Raw genomic sequence first — 25,921 nt, forward strand, 5'->3', positions numbered from 1 at the left:
CTTTTCCGTTATGGTTTATCATAGGATATTGAATATACTTCCCTGTGCTATAGAGTAGGACCTTGTTGTTTATCTGTTTTATATATAAACGCTTACATCTGCTAACCCCAACCTCCCACTCCATCCCTTCCTCAACCCTTGGCAACCACCAGTCTGTTCTCTGTCTGTGATTCTGTCTCTGTTTCATAGATAGGTTCATTTGTGTCATATTTTAGATTCCAAATATAAGTGATATCATGTGGTATTTGTCTATCTCTTTCTGACTTACTTCACTCAGTATGATAATCTCTAGTTGCATCCATGTTTCTGCAAGTGACATTATTTCATTCTTTTTATGGTTGAGTAGTATTACATTGTATAGATGCACCACATCATCTTTATCCATTCATCTGTCGATGGACATTTAGGTTGTTTCCATGTCTTGGTTATTGTGAATAGTGCTGCTACGAACATAGGGGTGCATGCATCTTTTTGAATTATAGTTTTGTCTGGATATATGCCCAGAAGTGGGATTGCTGGATCATATGGTAATTCTAGTTTTAGTTTTCTGAGGAACCTCCATACTGTGTTCCTTAGTGGCTGTACAAATTTGCATTCCCATCAACAGTGTAGGAGGGTCCCCTCTTCTCCACACCCTCTCTAGCATTTGTTATTTGTAGATTTTTTTAATGATGGCCATTCTGACTGCTGTGAGGTGGTACCTGATTGTAATTTTGATTTGCATTTCTGTAGTAATTAGCGATGTTGAGCATCTTTTCTTGTGCCTGTTGGCCATCTGTATGTCTTCTTTGGAGAAATGTCTATTTAGGTCTTCTGCCCATTTTTCTTTTCTTTTTTTTCAAATTTATTTTTGGCTGCATTGGGTCTTTCTTGCTGTGTGCAGGCTTTCTCTAGTTGCAGTGAGCGGGGGCTACTCTTTGTCACGGTGTGCAGGCTTCTCATTGTAGTGGCTTCTCTCGTTGCAGAGCACGGGCTCTAGGTGCGCAGGCTTCAGTAGTTGTGGTGCGCATGCTTAGTTGCTCCATGGCATGTGGGATCTTCCCAAACCAGGGCTCAAACCCGTGTCCCCTGCATTGGCAGATGGATTCTTAACCACTGTGCTACCAGGGAAGCCCCTGCCCATTTTTCAATTGAATTGTTTATTTTGGGGGGTTGAGTTGTATGAGATGTTTTTGTATTTTGGAAATTAAGCCCTTGTCAGTCTCATCATTTGCAAATTTTTTCTCCCATTCTGTAAGTTGTCTTTTTGTTTATGGTTTCCTTTGCTGTACAAAAGCTTTTGATTAGGCCCCATTTGTTTATTTTTGTTTTTATTTCTATTGCTTTGGGAGACTGACATACGAAAACATTTGTGTGATTTACGTCAGAGAATGTTTTGCCTATGATCTCTTCTAGGAGTTTTATGATGTCATGTCTTATATTTAAGTCTTTAAGCCATTTTGAGTTTATTTCTGTGTATGGTACGAGAGTGTTCTAACTTCACTGATTTACATGTGGCTGTCCAACTTTCCCAACACCACTTGCTGAAGAGACTGTCTTTTTCCCATTGTATATCCTTGCCTCCTTTGTCAAAGGTTAATTGACCGTAGGTGTGTGGGTTTATTTCTGGGCTCTCTGTTCTGTTCCATTGATCCATATGTCCGTTTTTGTGCCAGTACCATGCTGATGTGATTACTGTAGCTTTGTGGTATTGTCTAGAGTCTGGGAGGGTTATGCCTCCTGATTTGTTCTTTTTCCTCAGGATTGCTTTGGCAATTCTGGGTCTTTTATGGTTCCATATGAATTTTAGGATTATTTGTTCTACTTCTGTGAAAAATGTCATGGGTAATTTGGGATTGCCTGAAATCTGTAGATTGCTTTGGGTAGTATGGCCATTTTAACAACATTAATTCTTCCAATCCAAGAACATGGGATATCTTTCCATTTCTTTGAGTCATCTTCAGTTTCCTTTTTAATGTTTTATAGTTCTCAGCATTAAGTCTTTCACCTCCTTGGTCAGGTTTATTCCTAAGTATTTTATATTTTTGGATGCGACCTAAAAAGGGATTATTTTTGTTCATTCCCTTTATGATATCTTGTTGTTAGTGTAAAGAAATGCAACAGAGGGGCTTCCCTGGTGGCGCAGTGGTTGAGAGTCCACCTGCCAATGCAGGACACATGGGTTCAAGCCCTGGTCTGGGAAGATCCCACATGCCACGGAGCAGCTGGCCCCGTGAGCCACAATTACTGAGCCTGCGCATCTGGAGCCTGTGCTCTGCAACAAGAGAGGCTGCGATAGTGAGAGGCCCGCACACCGTGATGAGGAGTGGCCCCCACTTGCCACAACTAGAGAAAGCCCTCGCACAGAAACAAAGACCCAACACAGCCATAAATAAATAAATAAAAATTAAAAAAAAAGAGCCAGTGACACGTACGTGCGCCGAGACAGCGTGAATTGGAGAAAAAAAAAACAAAACCTCAATAGGTTACCAGAGTAATTCAAGGTAAACTACAAATAAAGGATAATTGAGACAGCACCCAATTTAAAGAAAAAAAAAAGAAATGCAACAGATTTCTGTATGTTAATCTTGTATCCTGCTACTTTGCTGAATCCATTTATCAGTTCTAGTAGTTTGTGTGTGGAGTCTTTTCTATATAGAGTATCATGTCTTCTGCATATAATGACAATTTTTTTTAAGAAGATGTTGGGGGTAGGAGTTTATTAATTAATTTATTTATTTTTGCTGTGTTGGGTCTTCGTTCCTGTGCAAGGGCTTTCTCTAGTTGCGGCGAGCTGGGGCCACTCTTCATCGCGGTGCGCGGGCCTCTCACTGTCGCGGCCTCTCTTGTTGCAGAGCACAGGCTCCAGATTTGCAGGCTCAGTAGTTGTGGCTCACAGGCCTAGTTGCTCCGCGGCATGTGAGATCCTCCCAGACCAGGGCTCGAACCCACGTCCCCTGCATTAGCAGGCAGATTCTCAACCACTGCGCCACCGGAGAAGCCCGATAATGACAATTTTACCTTTTCCCTTCCAATTGGGATATATTTTCTTTTTCTTGCCTGATTGCTATGGCTAGGACTTCCAATACTATGCTGAATAGAAGTGGTGAGAGTGGGCAGCCTTGTCGTGTTCCAGATTTTAGCAGGAAGGCTTTTAGCTTTTCACCGTTGAGAATTATATTGGCTGTGTGTTTGTCATAAATAGTTTTTATTATGTTGAGATATGTTCCCTCTATACCCACTTTGGTAAGTTATCATGAATGGATATTGAATTTTATCAAATGCCTTTTCTTATCTATTGAGATGATCATGTGGTGGTTGTCTTTTCTTTTGTTGATGTGGTGCATCACATTAATTTGTGTATGTTGAACCATCCTTTCGATCCTGGGATGAATCCAACTTGGTTATGGTATATGATCTTTTTTGTGTTGTTGGATTTGGTTTGCTAATATTTTGTTGAGAATTTCTGCATCTATATTCATCAAAGATACTGGCCTGTAATTTTCTTTTTTGGTTGTATCTTTCTCTGGTTTTTGTATACATTTGTTCTTAATTTTTAACTTCAGGCTGTAATGAAAAGTTTCCTGAAGGGGGCCTCTAAGATGACATCTCCTTGGAGATAAAAATTCCTTTTCCTGCTTACCAAATTTCTCCCTTTGAAGTAACTGGCAGACAGGTAGTAAGACCTACTAATCTAAATCCTTGCTACTAAAAGTACAGTTCATGGACTAGAAGCATCAACTTCACCTGAGTGCTTCTAGAAATGCAGAAATTTGGACCCCAGAAAGTAGGACCCAGGCCTACTCAATCAGAATCTTCATTTCCACAAAATCTCAGGTGATTTGATTTCTATGCATATTAAAGTTTGAGAAGCATTACTCTAAGTGGTATTCCATTAGAAAATTTTTTTGTTCTAAAGAACAAAATTTCTTTGTTGAAAATTGAAACTCAGTAATGTCCACCTTTCACGTAACAGGAGAGTCAGGGTCCTTTGCCAGTCCCTAGTTCTATTGCTTGAAAGACCACAATGAAGATAAATGATTCAGACCTGGATCTAGAAGTTCAGGTTCTCTCTTCCACATAATGCCTAATTTGCCATACCTCATCTACATGTTACCCTGTTTCTACCCATCATCATTACCACCACCACCACCACAAATCTTATTGAGCTGTGCCAAGTGCATTTATATTCATACTAACAACTCTATGAAAGAGGTACTGTTATTACCATCCCAGTTCTACATAGCAGACATCTGAACCCAGCTTGAGCCTTAACCACTAGAAACATGTACAACATTGTCAAGTCAACGACTGCATGAATCTCGTATATACTAGCCCTCTTACTTTAAATATTTTGTTACCCTTTCTAGTGATCTAGTACGTTGCTTTTTGAGAAAGTACCTGTAGAAATAGAGTGATACCTAACCACTTTTATTTAACGAAAACACTACTATTACTAGCTATAAGCATAATTATACTGAAAAAATAGGTATTCTATTAAAATGTGCATGTATTTATGAACAAAAAGTAGCATTTACATTTCTATATTTCACGAAGCCAAACATATGACATTTAATAATCTTTTTTATAAATTTATTTATTTATTTATTTTTGGCTGCGTTGGGTCTTGGTTGCTGGGCGCGGGCTTTCTCTAGTTGCGGCAAGTGGGGGCTACTCTTTGTTGCGGTGCGCAGGCTTCTCATTGCGGTGGCTTCTCTTGTTGTGGAGCACGAGATCTAGGCGTGCAGGCTTCAGTAGTTGTGACATGTGGGCTCAGTAGTTGTGTCTTGCGGGCTCTAGAGCACAGGCTCAGTAGTTGTGGCACATGGGCTTAGTTGCTCCGTGGCATGTGGGATCTTCTTGGACCAGGGATTGAACCCGTGTCCCCTGCACTGGCAGGTGGATTCTTAACCACTGCACCACCAGGAAAGTCCCAATATTTTTAAAGGCATAAAATTATAAAGAAGTATATTTTGTAAAGTGTGTTACACTGCCAAGTTGCTCTCTTAGGAAAATTAAGAGATTTATGCACATTAGAATCAAGAACCAAAAATAATTTAGTATAAAACATGAATCTCTGTTTTAAAATATTGTTGCATATCATTTGAATGTTCAAATTGAGTACACTTGTCATTCAATACTACTTTTATTAATTCCATAAAAGTTGTATTTATGACATCAAGGCTGATTCAAGGGACATTTTTATAAATCTAAATCAATAGGGGCATCAAAAGTATAGAATGTAGGTTCTATAAAACCACAAGAACATAGAAATATTTACAAAATGCATGTTTTATCTATAGTTGTGTGATCTCCTCTTAAGTAGTATATATAAGGTAACTTCTCAAGTTTCCTTTAATTTTTTTCTCCTAAGCCTAGAGGTTAATCAGTTTATTTAAGATATTTTGTCATCACTTCAAATATTTTTATTTCTAAAATAAAGCAACATTCTTTTCTCAGTTCCACTTCTAAGTCATTCTGAAGTCTGCTCTTCAAATTGCTTTCCTATTCATTCCAACTTCATGTTACCTACATTTAATATGCTTTTCTATCCATTAAAGAACACATTAGATTTTTTTTTAAATGGACAAAAAGAGACGACAATGTAATTCCTAAATGTATTGATTCTTTCAAAGGTCTAAACAATGTACTTTATTAACTTTCCTTAAAACAAGCTCTTAACTCATTCTTTATACTTCCATTTTCCCAAACTCAGAACCTTAAAAAGTGTGGGTATCCAGCAACCTTTTGAGTGAACAGAGTGAACACGTAAACTAGTTAATCATTGTACACAAAAGATTTAGCCTCCATTGGGATATCCTACTGGAGGAAATGGCCCCTGGCATTTGTTTGACATGTTTCTTTGAGTACACTTCTGATTTGTTGCTGGGCACACCAACATTCTGTACACAAGCTGTTACTTACTCATTAGGAGAAACAGAGCATCAGTTGTGAAAATGAGAACAAAAAAAGGTGAAGGGCCTCACCTTACAATAATAAATGGAAATAAAAAACTGTATAGGAGAGAGCTATTAATTAGGTAAGACATCTTAACTTTGTACATTTAGAATGCAGCTAGAGTGTTAACTAAATGCTTTCAATATTCATAAATGATTCTAACAGCCATACATAACCTACTACAACTTAGATCCTTAATTTAATTATAAGATAGAATGTTTTGTCTTCTGACTTCATAAGTGCTATCAATTCTTCCTTTCCAGGAAAGGGTAAAAAAAACAAAAACAAGAAACTGTGCTTCAGTTCTGCTGTATTCTCCCAACTGGCACTACACTCCCATTTGGACAGGTCAGGAGAATGGGCAGTACACCATCTCTTCAGGAATCCCTGAAACATACTTTTTTTTACATTATTTTACATGCACTTTACTGCATTCTTATTTTCCTCTACAACAAGTTGAATGTTGTAAACCTAAAACTGCTCTAAAAATAATGTCTTTAAAAAAAAAAAAAAGAGGTGAGACATCCAGCTGAGCTTAATTGTCTTAATTGGTGTAAGACAATTTATTATTGTCTTAATTGGTGTAAGACAATTATTTTAAATGTTACAGAAATTCAACTTAATGTTCTTAGAGGAACAGTACTTACTTCAAGTCTGAGAAGCTGCCCATTTTTGTCAATGGTACATCATTCACAGTGGCTCCCAACTTCCATATCACCATTACAAGTTTCGTTTTCCTTCTATGCCTTCTTCATTCAGGCTGTTAGCACAACAGGTACAAGCTGTACACAGCTTGGGTTCTTAAAAACATGCCTTCGCCAATCATATAGTAATTCAAACTCAATGTATAACCTTTGCTAATATTCTTGATAACTTAAACCCTATCCTTTCCACTTCCCATTCTTCAAGACTTTACTCAAACCGAATCTTCTTGGTGAAGACTTACTTCTCCAACCACCCCAGGCTACACTTTTGCAGATTCTTTTTATGATCTTCATATTTTTCATTTGATACTTTAAACTTACCAATTAAGAAAAAAAAATGTCCTGTCCTTCCATCTAGACCCTCTCTCATTCATTTCAGCAGCTAGCATGGTGGTGTCAATATAGTAGCTTTCAAGTGTTCAAGTACACAAAGATTTAGAATGGAAAGAGGAGATGAAGCTCATTTTATTTGACTTATAAACTGTATAAGGGATTTGCCCATTGACTCAGGCTGTTATTCCAGTTGTATTACCTCTCATTTTGATTGCCAAATTCTGGGTATCTTGTATTGTCAGAAATGAACTATAAGTGGCTACAAAGCTGATTAGTTAAAAATCATTGATATCTGTATAACTATTAACGTTGGGTGTTTGGCTTATACGTATCATTGCAATTATGAGAATCAAGTAATCAAATTGCTGAATAATTTGGCCAAAGACTACGGTAATATTTTAATGTCTGTTCTTTGTAGTTTAACAGTGCATTTTAAAGAAAAGTCTTATTTTGCCTCAGATGGTAATCATTAGGACCACAGAACTGGATGAGTGCAACAGGCATCAGTGTGCACTCTTTCTCCAGGGTGGTCTAGTCTTAACCATTTTTGAAAGCATCATAGAGGCCTCTTGAGGAAAAGAGAATTTTAGCCTATTAGGTTATATGCTCCAATTATTTTGGACCTTATTTGTTACTCATCAAATCTTATCCAAATTCTTCATGTTGTGGTTCAAGAAAAGAAATCACTAAAAACATGTTAGGCAAAATAAATACTTTATTAATTTTTTTTTTAGAAATCAGCCTTTGTGTGATAATTCAAACATTTAAAAACCTTTTAGATATTCTTTCAAAGTATACTGTTAACATCTCAACCACTTTTGATTAAAATTTCACACAAAGAAATATGATAGGAGTTGAAAATTATAAATGCTAAAGAATAATTCTAATAACATTTGGTTGTTACTTTACACATTTATTTAACATATATGAAACCAAATAGGAAACTACCTTCCTTTTTTTTCCCATAAAACAAACAGTTCTCACTGGTTAAAAATGAATTAAACCATCTATTATGAGAAAAACAAATATAAATTACTTCCATTTTGAAAAAACAAAACCAGCTTATTCATTTCTATCCATTCAAGTCACAGGCCCCATTATTTTGGCAATACTCCACTATTTAGTCTAGAAGAAGAAACATCTCCTTATAATAAAGAAGTCTGGAAAACGCAATAAGTACATAGTGTTTAACCTAAGGCATGTTTCCAAAAAAAAAAAAAACTACATAAGCTATAATAAAATTGCAATTGTCTTGGGTAAAGTAACAATGCTTTACAGTGTAAGAACATTAAGTAGTTTTAGGTAATAAATTCTATCCTACTGCTATTAGTAACCTCCTCAAGAATTAAGAGCAATTTTTACAAGAGAACAATTTTTCTTCTTGGAAGTGACACTAATTAACAGCAGTGGAGGGAAAAATCATTGGTTGTTTCAAGCTCTCAAAAAATGAATCAGTTATTGCACAGTAAATACCTCATAGAGGTCAGTGTTTTAAGAAGCTAGTCTGAAGAAATATGTTATTTATAAGTTGGTTAAGTCTGGAAGTTTTCAAGTTTTAAAATTAATTCTTCCTAGGGAATCAATTGGAAAATATTGACATACAAATAAATATTAGGCTTTTCAAATGGCTACAGTTTTAATAGTTTAGAAAAGAAATAAAGTCAGCAAAGTGCCTAAGTTTCTATGTTTTTTAAAAAGATATGCACAGAAGAAATAAACATTGTACACTGTATACAGTAGCCCAGCTCAGCAGCAAGTATCTTCTGAAGCACAAATGACACCTCCACCAGTGTATATCATTGATAACTCCAATATCACACAGCTAATAGGACCCATGCCAATCTTAAAAAAGAAAGAGAAGTGAACATTACACATTTTTCAGTTACTACTGAAAGGTCTTTAAAAGGGAGGATGAGAATATTCTGTTAAAAAAATATATATACACATATATATGTATATATATGTATATATATATATGATCCTCCTTTATAAATTATGACATGATTAGATATGGGACCTATGGGATATGTTTCTTTAAAAGACAAAGATACTAAAAATTTATGATTAAGGCTTGAAATCTTGATCCATAAATTGTACATTTGAAATAACATTAAAACCAGTGCTATCAAAATAAAACTCAGGTTTGAAGGTCCCAATTTCCCCAATTCCAGAATTTATTTACTATAATGAAATTTCAATAAAATGACAAAATATCAATAATCCCTTGGAGGTTTGAGATTATGAGATTTGACTTGCTTACACTTCAAATGAGGTTGTAAGAGGTTTTCACACTGCAGGATAACATATTACATACTTTCTGTAAATCAAAATTTAGCTAGAGAAACAGACCTGTATACTAAAAAAAAAAGTATTAAAAACTAAATACTAATTTACATTTAGCTAAACAAAAAAATTCAGAAAAATTTACCTGTAAATTCCATTTAATGACTATCTTGCTTAGAATTAGATGCTTTACTTGAAGATACTGCTGCCAGAAGTCCACTTACAATTTCCCGTCTGATTTCCCCAACAATAGACTCTTTAATCTAGAATGGAAGAAGAGGAAAATAAGAATTTAACAATATGACTATAATCCATTTTATTCTATTTTCAGAAAAATAAATAAATAGCATTTAATTCCTGCAGTCAGCTCAACTATAGAGAAAACTACAACCTTCATGTAAACCCTTCATGAAATACAGAGAGCAAGTAGGGAATCACATCCATCTATCCTCAAACTCAGATCACATTCTGAGGTCTTGTCTAGCACAACTCAGATAGCTCCATTATAAAATATCACAATTCTCAAGTTGAGAACATTAACAAATATTAGATTTAAAAACTTCATTAGATAATTTGCCCCATGACACAAAATAACCTGAAAGAACTGATTAAATGTTAGGTTCACTTTTATGTTTTTTGTTAATGTCTATCTTTGTTTGGTAACCAGCAGGATACTCAAGTATTCTCATTGTTAAGAAAACCTATTAGTGGCAAAATAATATACAGGTGTATTGCCTGTTTATACTAACTGAAAGCAAAGTATCTAAAGAAGTTACATATTATTCTAACCTAACGTGCATTTTAAGTGAAAAGAAGAAATGATCATTTAGTACAATTTAGTTTAAAACATGAAAACAAATCCTCTAATCAACCATAAACTAAAGAAATACATTTTTATTTAGTTGTATGGTACATTTGTCACCTGTCTGAAAATTTTGCTTCGGACAAGGATTATGTCATTTTATTGTTGGAAAAGGCAAACAGACCTAGGGGCAATGACAATTCCATCAAGATTTTCTTCTCCAGATGTCCAAACACTACACATGCTATCTACGCCTTTTTCTCTCTAACGATATAGCATTACCTCCGAATAGCCCTTTGTGAAGGCTTTAAATGTGTATTTCCTGAAATAAGCTGATAATGCCTTCCCAAATTAGCACTTGAGACATTCTCAACCAGCTTTTAAAAATTCTACATTTCCAGTTTCCTGTCAGCCTGATCTGTTCCCTTAAATGTTCCTAAGTACATCCTGAACACATCTCAATTGAAGTCTTTCCAAAAATGGCTCTGTATTAATGTCATGCAAAATTGGTACACAATACATATTTATACGTAAGTATTCAGAGAAACAAATGCTCCTTAGCTATCAGCCATCTGTACTGAAACATTTAAATAAATAGAAGCTTTGCATCTTACCTTCTACCAATATTTCTAAGCTTTAAACAACAAAACATCAAAAGTTTCTTAAGTTCATAGTACTTCAGATTCATTTTTTAAACAAATATGTATTGGATACAAATATTATGAAAACCAGAATCTCTTTGCCACAGTATACAAGTGCAAATGCAGTGTGTTGAATCAGATCCTCTGTAAGTCTATATTTACAAAAGACAGTGAGTAGCAGTCTTTCAGTCCTGTTGTCCAATGCACATCTCATCGTACTTCATCATTCAAAAACAAACTAGCTAGAAAGTATTCTCTACAAACCAAAATGTGTGCCAACGTTTGGGGGGGGTGTGGGGTACAGATATTACTGGAGTAAAGCATAAAAGAGTCTCTACCAAGGATGTTATAATCTAGATGGGCACAAAATGAATATTGTTTCATGAAATATTGAAAGGAGAAAATTATTTATTAATTCATTAATGACATAAGAACAAATTTTAAAAAATGAGAGACTACTATGGGCTAGAAGAGGAAAAAAATAAATTGTCAGAGAATAGCAGTCTTTAACATAGTAATGAAAAAGTGAGGAAAATTTAAGACAATAGTGAGGATGAAAACTATAGCAAGAGTACCTTGGAGACACAGCAAAAAGAAGCCTAGCCAACAAGACAGTGCCTACTAGGTAAAGAGTACAGGGGAATTAGAATAGAAACGGGGAGCTCAAATGGAAATTAATCAGTGTATCCTGGCACACAGTAAGTGCTCAGTGAATGTTTGAATAAATGCATCAGTGAGAGAGTGAGACAGCACATGCCTGAGAGAGACAGTATCAGACACAAAAGGGAACAGAAAGTAGAAAGACAAAGGACTACAGACTAGCACTGAAAATGACAAAATGCCTTTGATAATTTATTGAAGTAATAAATGTATGAACAAATAAATTAGTTCCAAAGTCTCCCACGCTACAGAGAGGTGGGAAGGATTAGTAGTGAGAAAATCAGTGGGATGGATGGTGACGTCACCTTTATAACTTTCAAAAAGTAAGACAGGCTGAAGACAGACTACTTGAGATTAAGGAAGGAATGCACATTGGCAAATAAACAGGCTGACAGCAAGCCTGAAGTGTGGGGCAACACGTCCATTTACTAGGCATCTACTGAGTTACTGAGTGCTTCCTGTGTGGCAGCCATTATATCAAGGGATCACTAATAGAACTGTAATAAGAACACATGCAAGCTGTGTATTTACCAAAATACATGTTAAAGCTTGCTAGATGAAATGTAATAGATACAAAAAGGCATGAACCAAACCTGGGAACTTCAATAAACAAAGTACTCTCTACACAGAGCAATCTATGTTTATGCTTTGATATGTAATTCTGTTCCATTTGCTTCTGTGGGCAGATGCTCATATATTAAGTAATCTTCTTACTTTTTTTTTTAAAGTAACTATGAACAGTTTCAGGCCACTGATTACATACATCACAGACCACCTGAGCAATTCCAAGAGTGTGTACATGTCCCCACTACAACATATGCAATCTGCACAGGAATGGGGTATCTTTCATCTGACAAAAGCTTAGTTATTAAATGAGTGTACTGAATATTTGCAAGAACTTCCAGTGTTTTCCGTCAAAAGAATTCTACTGCATTAAACTACTGCATTAACACATTATAAATAATGAAAGCATTCTTTTAAAAAGTTCACAGGGCCTCCCTGGTGGCGCAGTGGTTGGGAGTCCGCCTGCCGATGCAGGGGATACGGGTTCGTGCCCCGGTCTGGGAGGATCCCATATGCCGCGGAGCGGCTGGGCCCGTGAGCCATGGCCGCTGGGCCTGCGCATCCGGAGCCTGTGCTCCGCAACGGGAGAGGCCACAACAGTGAGAGGCCCGCGTACCGCAAAAAAAAAAAAAAAAAAAAAAAAAGTTCACATATGGTGAAATAATGGAAACAAAGGCCTGATAGATATCATTGTTTCATGCACCCATGACTGCAGTAAGAAAACTTCCCTGAAAGTGTCTGCCAAACATGTTTAATCCTCACCTACAAAACTGTTCAACCCAAGCTTAAATCTTGCCTTCATGAATAGTGGCTTTGTTAATGGAGTTAGAGACCCATAATTTACTGGGAAGACAATCTAATTTTCTTGGTAGCTGATACAATAAGCTTAAAAAAATTGGAATTCAGTACCATGTATATTTAAGTAAAAAGATTACCAATTTTAAATGAACAGAATCAAGACTAATCTGAATTTTAAATATTTTGTAAATAAAGTTTAACAGAACACCATTGTAATTGAGCTAAGATGATAACCCAAATTATTTGTTTAAATTGTAAATGGCATTAGACTAACTTATCTATTAACACATGCTTTTAAACTGCTTCAGAAGAGTTTATTTTCTTAAGGACATCAGTATTCCTTTTTTTTTTTAACCTGGTTCTCTGATGCTTTATTTTTTTAAACATTTTTATTGGAGTATAATTGCTTTACAATGGTGTGTTAGTTTCTGCTATATAACAAAGTGAATCAGTTATACATATACATATATCCCCATATCTCTTCCCTCTTGCGTCTCCCTCCCTCCCACCCTCCCTATCCCACCCTTCTAGCTGGTCACATAGCACTGAGCTGATCTCCCTGTGCTATGCAACTGCTTCCCACTAGCTATCTATTTTACATTTGGTAGTGTATATATGTCCATATAGACACTACCACTCTCACTTTGTCCCAGTTTACCCATCCCCCTCCCCGTGACCTCAAGTCCATTCTCTAGTAGGTCTGTGTCTTCATTCCTGTCTTGCCCCTAGGTTCTTCATGACCTTTTTTTTTTTTTTTTTTTTAGATTCCATATATACGTATTAGCATACAGTATTTGTTTTTCTCTTTCTGACTTACTTCACTCTGTATGACAGACTCTAGGTCCATCCACCTCACTACAAATAACTCAATTTCATTTCTTTTTTTTTTTTTTTTTTTTTGCGGTATGCGGGCCTCTCACTGTTGTGGCCTCTCCCATTGCAGAGCCCAGGCTCCAGACGCGCAGGCCCAGCGGCCATGGCTCATGGGCCCAGCCGCTCCGCGGCATGTGGGATCTTCCCGGACCAGGGCACGAACCCGTGTCCCCTGCACTGGCAGGCAGACTCTCAACCACTGCGCCCCCAGGGAAGCCCACAATTTCATTTCTTTTTATGGCTGAGTAATATTCCATTGTAGATATGTGTCATATCTTCTTTATCCATTCATCTGTCGATGGACACAGGTTGGGTCCATGTCCTGGCTAAATACAGCTGCAGTGAACATTGTGGTACACAACTTGTTTTGAATTATGGTTTTCTCAGGGTCTATGCCCAGTAGTGGGGTTGCTGGGTCGTATGGTAATTCTATTTTTAGTTTTTTAAGGAACCTCCATACTGTTCTCCATAGTGGCTGTATCAATTTACATTCCCACCAACAGTGTATGAGGGTTCCCTTTGCTCCACACCCTCTCCAGCATTTATTGTTTGTAGATATTTTGATGATGGCCATTCTGACTGGTGTGAGATGATATCGCATTGTAGTTTTGATTTGCATGTCTCTAATGATTAATGATGTTGAGCATTCTTTCATGTGTTTGTTGGTAGTCTGTATATCTTCTCTGGAGAAATGTCTATTTAGGTCTTCTGACCATTTTTGGATTGGGTTGTTTGTTTTCCTGATATTGAGCTGCATCAGCTGCTTGTAAATTTTGGAGATTAATCCTTGTCAGTTGCTTCATTTGTAAATATTTTCTCCCATTCTGAGGGTTGTCTTTTCATCTTGTGTATGGTTTCCTTTGCTGTGCAAAAGCTTTGAGGTTTCATTAGGTCCCATTTGTTTATTTCTGTTTTTATTTCCATTTCTCTAGGAGCTGGGTCAAAAAGGATCTTGCTGTGATTTATGTCAGAGTGTTCTTCCTATGTTTTCCTCTAAGAGTTTATAGTGTCTGGCCTTACATTTAGGTCTTTAAGTCATTTTGAGTTTATTTTTGTGTATGGTGTTAGGGAGTGTTCTAATTTCATTCTTTTACATGTAGCTGTCCAGTTTTTCCAGCACCACTTATTGAAGAGGCTGTTTATTCTCCATTGTATATTCTTGCCTCCTTTATCAAAGATAAGGTGACCGTATGTGCATGGGTTTATCTCTGGGCTTTCTATCCTGTTCCATTGATCTGTACTTCTGTTTTTGTGCCAGTACCATATTGTCTTGATTACTGTAGCTTTGTACTATAGTCTGAAGTCAGGGAGCCTGATTCCTCCAGCTCCGTTTTTCTTTCAAAAGATTGCTTTGGCTATTTGGGATCTTTTGTGTTTCCATACAGATTGTGAAATTTTTTGTTCTAGTTCTGTGAAAAATGCCAGTGGTAGTTTGATAGGGATTGCACTGAATCTGTAGATTGCTTTGGGTAGTAGAGTCATTTTCACAATGTTGATTCTTCCAATCCAAGAACATGGTATATCTCTCCGTTTGTATCATCTTTAATTACTTTCATTAGTTTTCTGCATACAGGTCTTTTGTCTCCTTAGGTAGGTTTATTCCTTGGTATTTTATTCTTTTTGTTGCAATGGTAAATGGGAGTGTTTTCTTAATTTCACTTTCAGATTTTGCATCATTAGCATATAGGAATGCAAGAGATTTCTGGGCGTTAATTTTGTATCCTGCTACTTTACCAAATTCATGGATTAGCTCTAGTAGTTTTCTGGTAGCATCTTTAGGATTCTCTCTGTTTAGTATCATGTCATCTGCAAAAAGTGACAGCTTTACTTTTTTTCCAATTTGGATTCCTTTTATTTCTTTTTCTTCTCTGCTTGCTGTGGCTAAAACTTCCAAAATTATGTTGAATAATAGTAGTGAGAGTGGACATCCTTGTCTTGTTCCTGATCTTAGAGGGAATGCTTTCAGTTTTTATCCACTGAGAATGATGTTTGCTGTGGGTTTGTCATATATGGCCTTTATTATGTTGAGGTAGTTTCCCTCTATGCCCACTTTCTGGAGAGTTTTTATCATAAATTGGTGTTGAATTTTGTCAAAAGCTTTTTCTGCATCTATTGAGATGATCATATGGTTTTTCTCCTTCAATTCGTTAATATGGTGTATCACATTGATGATTGATTTGCATATATTGGAGAATCCTTGCATTCCTGGGATAAACCCCACTTGATCATGGTGTATGATCCTTTTAATGTGCTGTTGGATTCTGTTTGCTAGTATTTTGTTGAGGATTTTTGCATCTCTGTTCATCAGTGATATTGGTCTGTAGTTTTTTTTTTTTTTTTTTTAGTATTCCTTCTTATGCCTTGTTTGATTTACTACATATTTTGCTTGCTAAGTCCTTCTTTGTAGACAGTTAAAAGGGTCAATGCTAAGCCAAAGTTTGTCCAAACTATGCCAAATTCTGAATTAGGGAGTTTCTAATTAACAGGTTTAATAACAAATTCTGAAAAATTCTTCAAACATTTGCCTTGCATATCAGTCTTCAAATTATAAAACCTTCCATATTTGATGGGAGGTTCTTATAAACGATTAATTCTCTAGCACCACCACATTATGATGGAAACAACCAACTTTTCTACATGTTCGCTATGTTCTATCAGCCAAAAAATCAATGTTCCGGCTTAGGGATGCTTTACCCCCAGGAAATTACTTACAGCACATATCAGGCCATCCATTAACAACTTTAAAAATGAGGACTCAAGTGTGCATTAAGGGAGTATTTGTGCTAAATGAGTACATAAAGTCCAGTTTCCAAGGAAAATTTTCAAACCAAAACAAGCTAAAGGGAACAAAAATATCACATTTCTGGGTGTGGGGAGAGTACCTTAAAACTTATTTCCTCAGTTAACATATATATTGTGGAGAAAAATAAATTTTTGAGTAAAACTCAATTCTACTCACAAATTGATCTTTGATGTGAAACACATAAATAAGAATGAATTATAATCAGTCACACCTAACTAACTGAGCAAGGTAGATGTAGAGACCCTGCTAAATATCTGCCAGCCACAATCAGCCTACAAAAGTAATTACATTTGTAGGACAAATAAATATATAGAATTAAGACCTTTTAAACTTTAAGTTGGTAATTCATGTCATGAAAAGAAATTACATACATGCAGTCTCATCGGCTAGAATGCTTGTTTTGTAAATGTGAATTTGTCTGAATGTCAGCTGAACCAGGGAACACAGTACCCAAACTGTACAAACATTATAAACACCTACCAGCTATGTCAGTTCACTGTGTTATAAAGCACACCTATCTGCATCTGGCATTAAAACTTTCTGCTGGATCTCATGTCACCCTCCTCCACCACTTCACAATAACTCACAAGCTGCAACCCTTCCAAAGTCCAATTCCGCAAGCAAATTTCAGGTCTTTTTCAAGGTAAAGTGTCACATTATTGCAGTATTTATGTATTTCTTAACCATTTAACATTTATAAAATAATGTTACTGGTTTTATTAGGTTTTTACCTTTTTAAAAACATGTTACTAAGTTTTGAGTGTTATGCTTCTAATACTATTTTCCCCATAAACTCTGTGTTTTTATTATACAAATTTGCATAGCAAGACGATTTTTAGGAATGCATATATCATACTATATAACAAAACTGACTAGTTTCAGTATACCTCTCAAGCTACTATCATGCAGCTATAAATGGTGGCACCTAATACACATGAACTAATCTTTGGACCCAGAGGATCAGTGGCCCATTTGAAGGAACATTTTGGTCTGTTGCCACCATTATTGACCTATAACCACTAAAAATTTGTTTTATGCTACTCATGAGTTAATTCTAAAAATGTTAAGTTCACATTACTGAATTTACTGGAAATACACAGATTAAAAAGAGGGAGTCACTGACACTAATTTCTCTGGCTCATTTTGATTTTTTCCAGTTCTAAATTCTTAGTTCTCAATACATTATACCAAATGATTTCTGTATGATTTTTCCATTGTTTCCTTAGTTAGTCTTATTTACCTTCCTACTAGACTTTAATCTTAAGTATTCATGTCTCATATCTATTTTTCTTTTACCCTTACAGAGCAGGTACTCATTAAGACACTTATAAACCTTTTTTTTTTTTTTTTTAACTTATAGGATATTCTTCTTTTTAACTATTGGAAAGAATGAATGATCCTTTTTTATCATGGATTTTAGTATCTCATTTGGAAAGAATTATGAGTAATTATGGTTCTTCCTTAGAGTTACCTTAATACAGGGAACAGAATGAAAAAAATAAATTCAACATGTGTAATTTTTATTCCATGCACTCTATTGGATTTTGCACCCAAAGACACAATGTGATTTGAGAAGAAAAGGAAAAAAAAGTCATCATAAACATGTATCTATAGCAGTCTCCCTTTTTAAATGATATACATACTATTCCTTACCACCTGATCCTAGTGCCAAAAGCAACTATTTTACTAATTTTCTCAATTAATTTTTGCCCTTGATTACTAATCTTCCTAAGTTTCTGCAGTCTTTTTGGTAACCTACAACTATGGTTAAATATTTCAGGTCTGCATACTGCTAATCACACAGGGTAAACCTTCTTTTCATTTTGTATTTCTATCTTTGAACAACTTATATAATTTCCACATTTCTCCACCCACTAAGCCAAAATTTTTTTACTTCTTAAAATCTCAACACCATTTTTTTATGTCAATTGACATTATTAAATGACAGCTTTTAATCCCTAATTTTACAAAGGTGGAAACAGAGGTCTAGAGAGTTTGTCACGTGTTCACTTATTTGAACCCTACATATGCCTTCTTCACCAGAGTGAATATAGAGAATCGCAATTATTTCACAGTGGAGTATGAAATATGCAGAAACGGCATTATAAACATATCTTAATAGACACGAGTTGGATCAATGGGAAAATTACTGAATACAGTGAATCAAAGGAATAGCTTATAAATAATTAATGTTCAAACAAAACCTACTCCAAATAAACTAAGCGTAGATTTTACTCACCTCCCTTATGACTTGCTGTAACTCATCTTGCTCCACATTTTTATGCATTTCTTCAGCAGCTGGCAATAATGAGGTTCTTCCATGCTCTTTCTCCACCTCAGATTTAGGTCCTACAGCCTCTGAGGCTTCTTCAGCTGCAACAACTTCCTCGGAACTTTCCATATCTGGAGGTGTCTGCACAGAGCCTGTTCTAGAAGGAGCAGTTGGTGTTAAGGCCACCGACGCTCGGAATACTTTCTTGCTTGGTACCAGATGGGTTTTGGGTCTGCCCACTGAGTCACTAGAAGGTACTCCAGTTCTATTGGCATGAGAGGGACCAGAACATACAGAAGATGACTCTGACGTTGCTTGGGAGAAAACAGATTCTAAGCTTTCTCCAGGAGGAACTTCAAATCCCATTTCTCCAAGGCCCAGGCCCAATTCAGACTTCAGATATGACTGTTCCCGCATCAGTTCAGTGACCTGGAGATGAGAAAAACTGTAATTCTTCTCTCTTGAAATTAAGATTGGTAGTTAAAAGAAGATTAAAATCCTAGGTGTAACTACTGCCCCAAATCACTTAACTTGTAAAGACATGATTCTAATGCATTCATTTAGTTACTACTCAATTTCATTTGCAAAAATAGCAAGGAAAATTTAAATTCACAGAGATCAAGCCATGAAATGTGTAACTAAACTATAGCTGGATGGAATTTTACTTGGTCTCACACAGGGGTCCAAATTACTTATCAAGAAGAGTAACTTGTAAAAAATAAAATAGCTACTCATAATGCCCCCCAAATGAACTGATTTGCTTAAAAAATAATAAAAATCATACTTTTGTTCAAAAAGTAGTCATCTTACAGACCCAATTACCAAAAGGACCTGGAATCAGACTGTGAAAGCACATTTCCTGGAGTATGAATTACTTTTTATGATGCATTATTTCCTTTAGACCACAAAGATAAATCACTTTTGCAATTACCTGGCTCTTTAGTGGCCAAAGATGGCAGTGGACTTTCAGAAGTGCCTGAGTCACTTCTAATCAATTTAACTAACTTACCAAATTCTGTATTTAAAAAAATTTCATCTACATTAGGAAAACTGTGTGTTTATGAAATATAATATCATTCCCTTCCCCAGTGATTTAAAAGGAAAGAGGCTTACTGGTTCCATTACATTCAATGGAGAAGGGCATGACAAGTTATCAGCGCTTCTACTGCCACACATTCCCTGAAAAAGTAAGAACAATATATGTGTGTGTGTGTATTTTTTCAAATTGCAAGTGTTTTATAATGAACTAATTATTGCTCTGAAGCAGTCCCTTATGTCACAAAGGTCAGCCTAAACTGTCACAGGATCCTATAAGATGTGTTACTGTGACTGAAGTTTGCATAGGAGATGTTCTGATTCTCTGCTCTCACCAACACACATTTCTCAGAATAATGGATCAAAACCTTTTATGGAAAAAGATATTCATTCACAATACAGGATATTCTTAGTCTGTGCTATACATATATATGCGTATACACACATTCTTATTCTACTCCATATGTGTGCATATATATGTGTGTGTATTCATGCATTTATTTTTAACAAAATCAGGTATGTTCAATTAACAAAGAGAAAATTCAGTATTTCAACATTTCAAAACAGTATATTCTACAACTGAAAGATTTTGGCAAAAATAAGAATACAACTGTTGGAGTTCAAATTGCATGGAAAGGAACCTTAGGAGTAAGAACAGTGGTACAAAATAAAGAGAAACAGTGTTTCCTTCTATTCTCTTGAATACATGTTTTTCTGCTTTTACAAAGATATCATTTGATTCCATAAAAAACATAAAGAATGGAAAAGAATCCAAAATAAAGGGGACGTTTAAAGGAGACAGTTTTTTTTTTTCAAAGGCAAGGAAGGGGGAAAAGAAGTCTAAGTGAAATATATATATTACATATATCTGTGTTCTTCACAGTTACATGCAATGATTAACATCTAAATCAGTCATATGTTAACCCACTATCATTTTCCCTTTAAAATCCCTAAACTTTTGTATTGCTCCTTATTTTCTATTATTAAGAATTATGATTTTTCAATGTATTTCTAAATATACTAAACATTCAAGAAAATAATTACAACTTGCACATTCCACTGATTTGTGGGAAAGGCTCCTTAAAAACTCTGCATGTCTCTAATGCCATTAAAATAAGTGTTTTTAAATTGAGGCATCTGTCCTAAATTGTGTGGAACATTATAAACAAGTCCTGAGTGAGAAACCTATGCACAACCCAAGGTAGCATACCATGAGTGCTGAGGAGCGGAAGGGCGAAGGCACACTCACAGCGTGAAGCTGCTCCTCCAGCCCCAGCAGACGCTCCTCCAGCTGCATCTCCAGGTCCTGAAGTTCCATTCGGACTGAATTTCTCAAGCTCTGGAGCTGATCAACTTCATATCTATCAGTAGGCACAAAGTTTGAAAAAAGCAGTTTGGAGATTCAGTGTTCGGAACTGGTTTTTCTTCCTCTCTCCTCGATTACAAATATCCCAAACAATAAAAATAGATTGCAACCACTATCTTCCTCAATCCACCAAAGGCAGAGAAGTTTACCTAGCAGAACACTATGCCCAATTTTATTTATACTGGTTCACAGACTACATAAAGCGTACACAACAGTAGAAATAAAACCCAGCTTCAAAAAAAAAGTTAACAATGCTTTTTAGAAAGAAAAATATTTTGAGTCAAATGAACTTTTACCTTTCGTCCTCAGTCATATGATGATAAACCATGGTTTGCTGACGCAGCACTGCCAATTCTAAATCCATCATTTGCGTTCTAAACAAATTCAGGCTCCGCCTCATTACTTGGAGCTCCTGAAAAGTATTCTAAAATACAATACAACAGCATTAACTTCTAAATCACACAAATTATTTTGTAACACAGAGATTTAAGTAAGAACTTACTTCATAAAGAGGTAGAACAGATGACTTCTGAGTACTATAGGGAGCAGCAGCAAGATCAGGCCCTCTCATCACAGGGTGCTTCAAAAGAGCAGAAGTATGATTAGGAATCAATGTTAAAGTGACTGCTTCCAAATTATCTAAGATGTTAAAACGGCAGAATTTTGGGTCTACATATTTTTCTCTTTGAGGCAAAAAACAAAAACAAAAACCACTTCATGTTACAAGCAGGAACCAAATAAATCAGTTGCCAGTGCTACCCACTACTCCTATCTGTTTAAGGTATAAGTCAGTGTATTGGAACTGGAAAGAGGCAAAGGAACACAAATAGTTCAAACCTATGTCTTACAGGACCTCTCTCTTGCCTTGAGAAAGCAGAAAAATAAAAACAAAACTCAGAAATGTAGAAGCAATAGCAAATATCATTCTGAGATTACAGAAACTACTAACTTGGCTGGAGAAAGTAGCAAGCAATCATCACACTCATTCTTAGACATCTGAGTATCTACTATGCTTCACTATTTTAGGCAGTGAAAAAGATAAAAGGAAGTAAAAGTCACTTCCAGCCTTCAAGTGTTCTCACAGTGTAAGAAAGAAAACAGAAGTAAAAAAAAAAAAAAAAAAAAAATATATATATATATATATATATATATAATATTGGCTGGGGGCGGCATGGGGAGTGCTATGATAGGAACAAGCAAAAATCCAGATTAAGTGTTCCCGACGGTGGTGACCCCTGAGCTGAGCCTTAACAGTAAAAGGGACTTGGTCAGGTGAAGAAAGGCAAGAGCGGGGTGTTCCAGGTAAAAAAAAAAAAAAAAAAAAAGAATGTGTAAAGAAACAGACACCTAGGGATACAGGCCTATGTAGAGGCTTGCATGCAGTCCAGTGTGGCTGGAGCACACACGTAGGGAATGGGCCTGGAGAGATAGGCAGAGGCCAGGTCATGAAGAGCATCTGTCTACTGAGGTGGGGTGGGGTGAGGGTGGGGAAATTAATCAGCTGAGTTACTGATGGGACACTGAAGAGAAGACCACATTTAGAGCAGAACAAGCTGGCCTAGACAGGTGCACTTGAGGGTGCAGGTGGACAGGACCCTGGGAATCCCCAGCTTCATGTAATTGCAGCTGAAAGGTTAAATGTCTCACATGTAGATAGAACTACATTTTGTAAGGAGGAAGGAGAAACACCCACTTTCTGGTTAGACTGAAAATTATTAGGAGACAATCATCATGAGGATAAAATCTATACTTAAAAGAAGGTGTATTTCACTACATAGCTTGAAAAGTTCCAACTTTCATTTTTACTGTCCAAGTGGCTTCCTGTCTACTATGTCACCACGATAAGGGATCTATTATATACACTCTATGCCTCTCGACTCTTAACTGAATAACCCGATCATTACACTGTCATTTTCTTCATTTCCTCAACTGTCTAAATATAAGTAGTTTAGAAAGAGATTTAGAAAGGAAATGTGGGGCTCCCCTGGTGGTGCAGTGGTTAAGAATCCACCTGCCAATGCAGAGGACACGGGTTCGAGCCCTGGTCCAGGAAGATCCCACATGCTGCGAAGCAATTAAGCCCGTGTGCCACAACTACTGAGCCTGCGCTCTAGAGCCCGCAAGCCACAATTACTGAGCCCATACGTCACAACTACTGAAGCCCAAGCGCCTAGAACCCGTGCTCCGCAACACAAGAAGCCCGTGCGCTACGACGAAGAGTAGCCCCCTCTTGCCGCAACTAGAGAAAGCCCGCACGCAGCAACGAAGACCCAATGCAGCCAAAAATAAATTAATTAATTTAAAAAATAAAGGAAATGTGAAAGGCAAACCAAAAGACAATTTACTTCTTTTCAAAGCTTATTTTGGAAATTATTTCCAGCCCACTAACAAATCTGAGAGCAATGACTTTAAAAGTGACAAGACACATAGACCGTTTTTATTCAAATTCACACTTTACCTGATTTTTTCTCTTCTGGGGTGGTCCCAGCCTTTTAACTCAGTGGAAGCAGACTAATTCTGTGCCAGGCGACCAGCATCAGGAGTCAGCAGATGAAGGGAAAGCTTAGTCAGAGAGCAACGAGTGGAACCAGGAGAACGTACGGCGACACAGAAGCCAAGGGGAGGAAAACTTAGAAAGAAGAGGTGGTGAACACTGTCAGATGGAAAAGAAAAGGACAGACGGTACTTGAGAGGGAAGTTCTTTTAATAACAGAGACAACTTGACTAAGACGACGACAGCGCAGGAGAGGCTAAAGAAGGGAGGAGACCTAATGAGCAAAATCTCTTCTCTAGAAAGGAGGGAGGTTGTGAGCAGAGAAATTCACCTTGTTCAGAATTAGTTACAGCTGTTCCCTTGAGCTAGGAGGGAAGACGCTGGGAGGGGGCAGGTACAGATAAGCTGAGGCATCAGGAAAATGAGGCTGAGGTAGCTCAGGCCTGATGGGTCCCAGCTTCCCTGAAAATTAAAAGGTACTCAGACCAATACAAGAAAAAAAGGTAAGACGGATAAACTTTTTCTCATACCTGTGAAAGATTCTGCAGTGAGTTTCTAATATCATGCAACACTCTTCGCAACTGCATTTCGATGGCAGAAGGAGGGTTCACAGAGCACACTCGGTGAGGGTAGGCAGCATGTCTATGTGAGTAAGGACACCCGAGAGGGGAAGTGAAGGCACTACAGCTGGTGCCTGATGTGTTGGGAATGCTGTGAGTGCTCAGAGTTCTCATGTGCTCACACAGGGGCCCTTCCTGCCACTCGGAGTGGACGGAGTGAAGGGAGCAGGTGGACTGAGACACAGGTGCCGGAGCATACAGCGAACAGGCCGGAGTCCTTCGCTGATGGCAGTCCTCCAACCGGTTCACCTCACTCTGGGCGGCGGCTTCTTTCTTCACAAATGATGGAGAGATGAAAATAGTGGACTTAACTAAAGACTGACCATCATGCTCTATCGCCTCTCTTTCTAATTTCTGTTCCTCTTCCGGTGTGTACTTGTAAGTGAAGGAAGGCGGACTGCATCTGGTCTCTTTCCCGGGGGATAACCGAACATTGACAGAGGACACAACCCTTACTGGGCTCAGCAAGGTGGTTGGTAAAGACTGAGACCTTCTTAGAGGATAGCCAGCTTTTGCAAACGAGTACCTCTGTTTTAACAGATCTTTTGACTTTATCGAGCTACGCCCCACTCTTTGATTAGACAGAGTGCAAACCTTCATTTGCGCTCTTTGCAAAGCTGTATTAACTCTGTCCACAGAAGAGGGAGGCCCAGTTGTATTTTCAGTGCCCTTCTCATTGCATTTAGCTTCAATAGAAGCCAATGATTTAAGAATATGGTGGGTGGTATACTGGGCAAATTCACATTCACTGCTTTTATCCACATCACTTTCAGCACTTGCTTCCCTCAGTAGTTCCACTGGCTGTGCTGAAGACACATTCTCTTTCCTTTCAGTAATTTCAGTAATGTGATCCCCTGCACTACGGGTGGACTGTTGATGTCTTGTATTCTCAACAGTCTCGCACTGGGGGAAATCCTGGCCATCTGACCGTCTGTCAGCAATTGTTGCTGCCTTTTCTCTTCCCATCTGAGGACGGGTAAGAGACTCCTCTTCTGATTCATTAAAATAAGGCTGGTTTTGTGCTGTTGGTGTGACAAGGTCTTCACCAAATGATGTGACTGTTGTCTCACTGTCACAACTATCAGCACTACTCCCCATGGCTTGCAAGGACTCGTGAACCTGTGAAAAGAAAACAGAAGGATGGAGAATTCAAATTAGTAGTAGCATTAACAAAATACCAAACTGATACGATGCTTCTATACTTTTGGGGTCTCCCACCTTGGTTTTGGCTCTGGTGCTGTTCTAAACTGCTTTCAGTGCCCCTGATCAACAACCCCTCCGCTTTCTCACAAAGATTATGCCAGATCTTTACTATTTTCCTTAAATCCCTTTTCAATACCCATCTCCTTTTCTTCTAACATATGACACTGACACAAAGAAAATGGACAGAAATTTCTTAACTTCTTTCCCAACACCTAAAAATTTCCCCATACCTTTCTTCATCATTCCCTCCTCTCCATTCTGAAAGAAAACTGTATCTCTTTTCAAAGCTAATCCCTCCAACCTGCACTTCTGATCACATCCTCTCCAGGGCTAGGGTATTTCTCCAGTTTCATCCCAGATTTTTCTGCATCAAGCTCTCTTTCTCTTAGAGCCCTTTCCCTTAGCCAAACGACTTCCCTAAGTCATTACTGTATGAAAAAGACAAAAAGACCTATAACTCTTAAGCTATCATTCTTATTTGAAAAAACAGTTAACATTCATATCTTCTCTTCATCACTGATCTACTCTCCAGT

At 37.1% G+C, this 25,921-nt stretch overlaps 1 protein-coding gene across 5 annotated transcripts in view; it reads right to left on the reverse strand.

The window, feature by feature from the left end:
- Positions 1–7,671: 7,671 nt before the first annotated feature.
- Positions 7,672–25,921, reverse strand: part of ITPRID2 (ITPR interacting domain containing 2) — a 39,632-nt gene continuing 21,382 nt past the window's right edge. Inside the window, exons 11-18 of one of the 5 annotated variants that reach the window (XM_081242038.1) lie at positions 24,096–25,304; positions 21,574–21,651; positions 21,368–21,495; positions 20,916–21,066; positions 19,784–19,849; positions 18,638–19,099; positions 9,403–9,520; positions 7,672–8,816 (exon numbers count right to left, since the gene is read on the reverse strand). In XM_081242038.1, the coding sequence (XP_081098164.1) occupies positions 9,416–9,520; positions 18,638–19,099; positions 19,784–19,849; positions 20,916–21,066; positions 21,368–21,495; positions 21,574–21,651; positions 24,096–25,304 (2,199 nt within the window). In that variant the 3' untranslated portion in view covers positions 7,672–8,816; positions 9,403–9,415. The remainder of the gene's footprint in view (positions 8,817–9,402; positions 9,521–18,637; positions 19,100–19,783; positions 19,850–20,915; positions 21,067–21,367; positions 21,496–21,573; positions 21,652–24,095; positions 25,305–25,921) is intronic. The other 4 variants (XM_081242035.1, XM_081242037.1, XM_081242036.1 and 1 more) reach the window with 4 other exon arrangements.

Source organism: Mesoplodon bidens, assembly GCF_964165515.1.
Source record: "Mesoplodon bidens genome assembly, chromosome: 8".
In the NCBI taxonomy this organism is placed as follows: domain Eukaryota; kingdom Metazoa; phylum Chordata; class Mammalia; order Artiodactyla; family Ziphiidae; genus Mesoplodon; species Mesoplodon bidens.